The following is an 8,134-nucleotide window of genomic DNA, read 5'->3' on the forward strand; positions in this document are numbered from 1 at the left end:
GCGTGTCTCCGCCTCCTGCCCCCTCCCATCGTGTTCAAGCTGTTTGATTCCCAGTTTTTCAAGGCCATAGGTGACCCTTGTGACTGGTTAGTCAGACATTCTGCAGGATAAAAACCAGTGCCCCCGCAAACGAGCCACTGCCTCAAGTTGCTACAGTTGGACTACAGCAGCATTCCTTTTAGAAAGGAATTTGATGTTGGTTTGAAAACATTTGTACTGCCTTTGATAGGTTGTTTCAGTAATTATTTACCTTCACTGCTAAAAATGGGCATTCTATGTTAGTGCGAATTTTTGTAGTGTCTGATTTCCAGCCCTTGGAACATTTACATCTTTTGTCTCCTAGATTTAAGAGCACATCAATCAAATTTCTGGTCTGTTATAGCTGCTCACATTCCCTTTTACCGTGTCTTTGGTTAAGTAAACAGTTTAAGCACCTTGAGTCACTATAAGCATATTTTCCAACCCTCTGATCTTTCTCTTGGCTTTCCTCTTAGCTTTCTCCAGTGTTTCAGGATCACTGTAGAATTATGACTCTCCAAACCCCACAAAATATTCCAGTAACAGTTGTGCTTGTGCTAAATTTCAGAATAATTCGGACTTTCTACTCTACATTCCCTTGTTAGTGCAACAAAGGCTCATATTAGATCTTTTAGACACTGCTTTAAATGGCCAGGTTTTGTTCAGCTGATAATCTACAGAGTTACTGCTTTCTAAGACGGAGTCCTCATCCTGTGAGTCCAACCTTAATTTTTGCTCCTAGGTATGCAACCTTCCTTTTGTGCCTGTTGGTGTGCATGTTTTTGCTTATTTATCAAGCAAACAATATTGTTCTGTAACAGTGGTCTGTTTTCTTTATTATTGGACCCTGCCCCAAACTTTGTATAGTTTACAGTCTCTATCAGTAATGTTTTTTTAGTTTTCTTTCAGGCTATTAACAAAATACCCAGAATTTGTCCCTGCTTGAGCTAGTAACGCATCCTATGGCAAATAATTCCGTAGTTTCTGTTCCATTTGGAGATAGTCTATTTCTAATATATTTAATATGGGCCCTATTTCTCCAGTATTACTTGAGTTTTTGTTAGAAAACCAGTAAAGCATTTTGTATCAAGTCAAAGTACCAAGTGGTCTACGTCAAAAGCATTACTTTTATCAGTCAAATTTGTAATTTTGTCAAAAAAGATATCACAATAGTTTGATGAGATTTATTACTCATATACTTGTGGTGTTTGGTGCTGGTTGTATTATTCCGTGTCTTTTCTTTTAATTGAGTCTCATATTAGCTGCTCTGTTACTCTGTCTGAAATCAAAGTCTGTCTGGGATCCTGTGGTAACTCTGTTTGTTCTTCTTACCCTTTTTAGGCATTGGCACCACATTAGCTTTCTTCCATTGCACTGGGACTTAATCCATGCTTCAAGCCTTGTGCAGAATCAGCAGTAACAGTCAGAAAGTTGTCCAGACCTGCTAATTTAAACATATTTACTTTCTGTAGCTACTGTTAGAATGGGAAATATTTCATAGTTATCATATGGTATGATTATATCACTGAATAAGGAATAGCAATATTTATGTTACACGTCTGCCTTGCCTGCAATATCATTTGCAATTTCACTGTCTTCAACAAGCAGTGGACTGGTTTTAATTACCTACTGGTATACTTTTTCTTATTTTTATGTTAATTTTTACTTCTATTTTCACTTCCACTCAAAACTGGACTTTTTTATTTTTACTATGGGATTGTTGCTTTTTAAAATTTTAATAAAATATTGTTAAACAGTTCCTAATTATCCTTCATAGTTCTCAGTTTAAATTATTTCTGACAAATTTGTTTTGGCTTTTTTCAGCTTTGTTAAACTGATCCTTTTTAAAGTGCCAGATATATGCATTATTATTTGGGGTGTCATTTTATTTACATACAAATGTAATTGCCGTATTCACTTATGCTTATAAATATACTTAAACTGTTTTTCAAAATTACATCTACTGTGGAATTCCTTTGTGCTGGATGCACAGGTTTTGAGTTAGTAAATTTCTCGGTGTAATTCCAAGAGCCCCATGGTAGTGCCCTGCTATTGATTTCTTTTCATTTCCTATCCACATCCCATTCACGTCATCTCATTCCTCTGTGTCTATTGTTTTCGAAGCATCTGCTTTTACAACCACTCTTCTTGCTCCCTTCTTTTAGCTGACCCATATAGCTTAAAAACAGATCAGTCAATCCTGGCTCTTTCTGTCTAAAAATAACCATCCAGAAAGAGCCTCCTCTGGGTCTAATTGCTATTATTTTCTCTGTAGACATTTAGGTAATGACTGTGAGTTCTTCTGTGATGTACAGCACCAAGCACTTTGACTGTGCTTCACAAGTAGATAAAGACATAGTCCATTAAAGACTTAATTGCTTTGATGAATTGTTGGTCTGCCTTGGTATAGCGATTCCCACAGAGCAGGACTCCTGCTTTCTTCTCTCTGAAGACACAGTATTTAGGGAAGGATGTTCCTCATGGCACATTTCTGAGCACAATTATAGTAACTGGTCTCTTCTCTTGCTGCAGCTTGCTAAGTTTTCAGAGGACACTCTCAGCAGCTACACAGAGATGGTATCTTCTCAGGTACTATTATTATGAATTGTTTTCTTCCATCTTCACTGCAGAACTTCATGATATGCTTTCCCTTCCTCTCTGATCTCCTGCTTGTTCCTAGACCCTTTTTACTTGTGTCAGTTGTCCATTGTCACTCATTTGCTGCTTTAATTGGCTATGCATGCAGGTTGCATGTCTTTCCCCTACACCTTCCCATGTAAATGCTGCTCTGCTGACCAGAGATTGTGATCACTTTGATACTGAGTCCATTTGTGCTTTTCTGAATATTGCAAATGATTTGAAATCAACTTTTTCTGTCCTGAAGAAAGTACCTCTTTCAAGTCCTCCTGTTCGAGGAGTAAAATAAACTTTTTATAGTGTGTGTCAGAAAGAAGGGAAGTATTTTGCTTGTACCAGAAAAACCTCCTTCTTCGAGCCAAAAGTAAAGAACAGAGGGGATGGCGGTCAGCACCAAGACCAAATGTGAAGAGGGGAACATGGGATGTTCAGGCTAAAAGTCTGATCCTGTTTCATAGGCTCCTTAACAAGCTTAAGCACATTACTAGTGCTTCCAAAGCTGGGGCAAATAAACATTCAGAAGACCTTTTTCTGGGGGAGGAACTGCATCTGGCTACTCTATAAATTGCATCATCCAGATTAAACAGGTGGGTAGAGGAAAGACACTTTTCTGTCTAATCTGGCATTAAGATTCCCCTTTCCATAAGGAGGGAGGTGGACTCCAGGAGTGATTAAAAATCCCTAGATATTATAAGAATCAATTCATATCTCCTTGCTCCCAGCCACACAGAGGAGTGCACATGGATGCACACACACACACTTCCTTTGCTGAATATTTTGTTGTCTTCCTATGCCAGTTCATCATTTAGCTGAGATGTTTTTCAGGTGTTAAATGGGAGTGATTTGAGCTGACCTTCCTCATTGAAAAGATCTGCTTCTTTCCTTTTGTACCTATGTAACATTTTTGCTTATGAGAAACAGGTTTAAATAAGAGCTTTTTTTCTTCCTGGTGGTAGCTCATGATTGTTTTGTATTATGGCTGTACTAACCCTTAGGATCTAAGGAACATGATCTAAGGAGCTCTGGGAGAAGTGCTCTGCAGTGACAGCATTCCAGAACAACAGCTAAAAAGCAGTAAGATAACACTGTAATGCAAACCTGGTTTTGCTGGCTTTAGGAATGCACAGAGAAAAACATACAGCTCTGGTGCTTGGATTGATTGCTGCCATCCAGACTCCCTCTGGAACATTTTCGTGTGGAAGATGAAGGGTGCCAACTTGACATTTTAATTTTGCAAAATATCCCCTTCTTTCAGTTTATTACCATGTTGATTACAATTCATTTGTAATGATGGAGTAGTCAGGGCACCTTGGCTTTATTTCCAACATTGTCACTGCCTCAGTAAGTAACCTTGGGCAAGTCACCTCACCACAGTGACTCCATTTACCTGATTTGCAGCATGGTGATCGTAAGCTTAAGGCCTCAAACTCTATAATCCAAGGGGATGAGAGTTACTTTATGAAAAAATACTAAGACGTAACAATTGATTCACCCTGAATGAAATCACTTCAGAGTTCCTTCCTGTTTTTGGATAGACAAAGGTAGTTTCAGTGAATTCTCAGTTCAACAATCAGACTGTCTGTTAGCGTCCTCTGGAAGGGGGAAGAAATGCCTTTCCCTTGAGAACATCAGCACCATATCAGTTAACAGGTTCCCATGGAGATCGATGTTTATCTTACAGTGTATCACTGTGTTGAACCTGAAAGCAGGTAATGTCATACTCCCTTTCTTCCTTCTCTCCCTTCATCTTTCACTGAAGGAGTCTTTAATTGGTTGATGTCCTGTGCTTCCCTCGGCAGGAAATGATACGCTGTATCTGGAGCCACTTCCTCTGTGTTTTAAAAGGCAAATCCCCAACTCTGAGCTTCACTTCCAGCTTGCTTCATAGTCTGGGATCCGTCACTGTGAGTATTGCTGGGTTGTCAGAAGGAGGAGCCCTATGTGGATGCTTAATTTGCATCGTTCGTGTCGTCCTTCCCTGAGCATAGACTGTTAGCAATCAGTTCACTGTGCTGGAATTAGAAACCCTTCAGGCACCTGTCTTTGTAGAAGAGTTTATAACTGTCTTGTCCTGTCCAAGTTATTAAAGTACAGGCTAAAACAATGGTTAGAGATACTCTGTGGCATCTAACAGGATGCCTGTATTTTCCAGCTCTGGTTCTGGTACCATAACCCTCTTGACTCCTGTTCAAGAACCAGCTGGTTCAGATCCTGATAAGGTACTAGCTGGTGAAACTGGTTGAGTAGTTGCTTCCTTCCCGTGGTCTTCATGCCTAGTTTTGCAATATCCTGAGATAAAATTGGTGTTAAACAACCCATCAATCCTGCTAGAGCAAGGAATTCTCAGATTTCTTGGAGGGTTATTAGGTGCAGTTTCTTAAGACAGAAGGTTGGCAAAGGAGAGACTTGTATGTCTTCCCATGTGTTTATTAAATTTGTGACATTTACAATTTACATGTGACATGCATGAACACTGAGACATGTTTTCATTGAGATTTTGCTTTCTTGGGGGTGTTGTGGGATGTTCTAGGTGCTCTGCTGTGTAGACAAGCAGGGGATTCTTTCCTGGCCAAACCCCAGCCCAGAGACTGTTCTGTTCTTCAGTGGGAAGGTGGAACCACCTCATGATAGCCATGAAGATCTGACTGATGAGCTCTCTACACGGTCTTTCTGCCATCCTGAAATGGAAGACGAGGTGAGGGCTATGTAATCCATAATGTAGTATGTTGGTTCTAATCATAGTTTGACTGACACGCACAACGTGGTATTATAGAGGGGGCCCTTTGCTTGTAGAGAAATCCTGTGCCATAATTCTTTGCTTAAAAGATAAAGAAGCAGCAAGGATGAGATCCTCTTCTACAGGAGTCCTAAAGCAGCCTGTGAATCAGTAGTGGCTCATGTTCAACCACTAAATCACCACTGTTCATTCTGTTGGTCTCTTGCAGCCCCATGAAAGAGATGCTTTGCTCTCTGGCCCCCTGGCAGACACAGTCCACATGACCAATGAGCAAGAGAGGAACTGGTCTAGTGACCCTCCAAAGGCTCCCGATACCCATGCCCACCGAAAGCCAAACAGCAGAAGCAAACATCCCTCTGGGTCCAATGTGAGTTTTAGCAAGGATACGGAGGGTGGAGAGGAGGAACATACTCAGGTAAGACATACTGAAGGGGCACACAATTAGTCTTTTGTGGAGCTATAAGACAGACTTAAACCCGTCGAGTCTCCCCTCTTGGGAATTTAATTGGGAATTCCCTGCGGATTCTAGGCTCAAGCTGTGTTCATTGTAACCAATTAGAATTTTCCTGTCTGTTGGACCAGGTTGTTGGTGACAGTGAGGTGTTGGCTTGTGAGGCTGAAGACTTTGTGTGTGACTACCACCTTGAGATGCTTAGCCTGTCCCAAGACCAGCAGAATCCCTCCTGCATCCAGTTTGATGACTCCAACTGGCAGATGCACTTGAATTCCCTCAAGCCTCTGGGCCTGAATGTGCTGCTCAACCTCTGCAATGCCAGTGTGACAGAGCGTCTGTGCCGTTTCTCTGACCACCTCTGTAACATTGCCCTCCAGGAAACTCACAATGCCGTGCTGCCTGTCCATGTGCCCTGGGGCCTCTGTGAGCTTGCCAGGCTAATAGGTAAGGAGAAGTTGGATGAGCGGACACAGAGAAATCAGAACTGTCAATAGTCACTTAATCCTTAGAGAGGACAAGAAAAATATTTCCCCAGTCCTGGTTGCTGAGAAGGTGGAATTACAGAGCTGACTGTTGTTGTTTGGTTGCCAAAAGAGTCTATTAAAGAGATTGCTTTTGGCAAGTTCTGACGTTATAGACACTATCAAAAGAGCAAATGTCATCAAGGAAATTTCCAGCCAGTCCTGGCTAGGCTTGGTATTCTTCTGGCTTAAGTATGCCAATCTCATCAGGAGACAAAGAATAGCTGCTAACGGACAGATAGCTGTCCTGTCTTTACAGTAATGCTTTATCAGGAGTTTGGGTATAAATGATGTGAGGTACCTCAGCTCATTTTATAGATGGGAAAACTGAGGCATAGGGGAGGTAAGAGGTTAGAGGCAACACTAGGATTAAAATCTGGAAGCTCTTGAACTCACTCCTGTGCCTGTCCTTCAATGTCACAGTTCCTCTCTTCTATGAACCAGAAGCATGAAAGCTGTAATTACTAATAACATCTAGTCCTTCTGAACGTTTTTCATCACAGATCTTGAGCCATCTTGGTGTAGATGCACAGTGAGCACAGCTCACCTACCTATTGCTGGGGAGGTGTCAAAAGAACGCAGGCAAAATGAGTGCAGGAGCAGGAGAGAGGACCTTTCTTTTGCTTTGGGTAGAGCCTATTTTTTCTCCTCCTTATGTTCACATTTCAGGTTTCACACCAGGTGCTAAAGATCTTTTCAAGCAGGAGAACTATTTGGCCTTGTACCGCTTGCCAAGTGATGAGATGGTTAAGGAAACAATCCTGGGGAAGCTTTCATCGATCACCAAGAGAAGACCACCCCTGAGCCACATGATTAACCTGTTCGTGAAGGACACCACTACCAGTAAGGCTGCTCCTTTCTTTGGGCATCCACTTGGTATGGGAGGATCTTTTCCACAGGGAGCATAGAAAATGTCAGACTGAAATAGTCTGGAGTCCCTGTGGGGTGATAGCCTTGCTCTGCCTATGGCCAGTACAGATATGCTCAACAAACCTTAGTGATCAGTGCTATGGCATACTGAGGGGGGGAGGAATTCTTCCCAGCTCTGGCTCAGTCCAGAATCATAAATAATTTTTAAAATTTATCTTAGATAGCACATAGTAAACCTGTTTTCTGGGACCAAATGGCAGTGCAGAGCAAGGTGGAGGTTTTATTGGGTTTTGAATAGACTTCATTATGGTAGTGAAACTGATACTGCACAGGGTTGAATATTACTCAGGGTTTTTGCTAGTGATGCTCATCCTTCTGATAACCCAAATCATAAATCATTATCTTAGTGAGTTGTCTAGTGTATTATATTGCATACTCTATTTCTATATTGCATACTAATAAGAAATCACAGAAATCCCGTGCAAACTCATGGTGACGATGAATACAACACCTGAAGCCATGCTGACTTCTCCACTCCTTCTACTCCTTCCTATTCTAATAGGAATGGGTTAGGATGGAAGGGATGTACAGCTGGGCACCATGAGGTCTTAAAGCACCTCAGCAAGATTTAACAGCTCGCCTGTCTCAGAGCTCTTAGTCTCCTCATAATACCTTAAATCGACTGAACTTGGCGCTCTGGAGTTGAAATATGTTCAATATTGAATCTGAAATATGATTATTATGCTGGTCAGATATTTACCAGGTAAACTGTCTTCTCTTGCCCAATTCTTCTTAAATTTGTATCTTATTCTGGGGAGGAGCTTTTTCGTTTGTCCTGATTGCTGTTATCTTGCCTTTGTGAGCAAGGATTTGTCTGATGCTGAGATTCTTAGTGTA

At 41.3% G+C, this 8,134-nt stretch overlaps 1 protein-coding gene across 1 annotated transcript in view; it reads left to right on the forward strand.

Moving 5' to 3' along the window:
- KIAA0195 (KIAA0195 ortholog) overlaps window positions 1-8,134 on the forward strand; it is a 43,825-nt gene that overhangs the window by 18,746 nt on the left and 16,945 nt on the right. Inside the window, exons 10-15 of the mRNA XM_009323760.1 lie at window positions 2,551-2,607; window positions 4,455-4,559; window positions 5,186-5,350; window positions 5,601-5,807; window positions 5,975-6,290; window positions 7,037-7,210. Coding sequence (XP_009322035.1) covers window positions 2,551-2,607; window positions 4,455-4,559; window positions 5,186-5,350; window positions 5,601-5,807; window positions 5,975-6,290; window positions 7,037-7,210 — 1,024 coding nt within the window. The remainder of the gene's footprint in view (window positions 1-2,550; window positions 2,608-4,454; window positions 4,560-5,185; window positions 5,351-5,600; window positions 5,808-5,974; window positions 6,291-7,036; window positions 7,211-8,134) is intronic.

The sequence above is a fragment of the Pygoscelis adeliae genome, unplaced genomic scaffold (assembly GCF_000699105.1).
Source record: "Pygoscelis adeliae isolate BGI_AS28 unplaced genomic scaffold, ASM69910v1 Scaffold75, whole genome shotgun sequence".
Classification (NCBI taxonomy): domain Eukaryota; kingdom Metazoa; phylum Chordata; class Aves; order Sphenisciformes; family Spheniscidae; genus Pygoscelis; species Pygoscelis adeliae.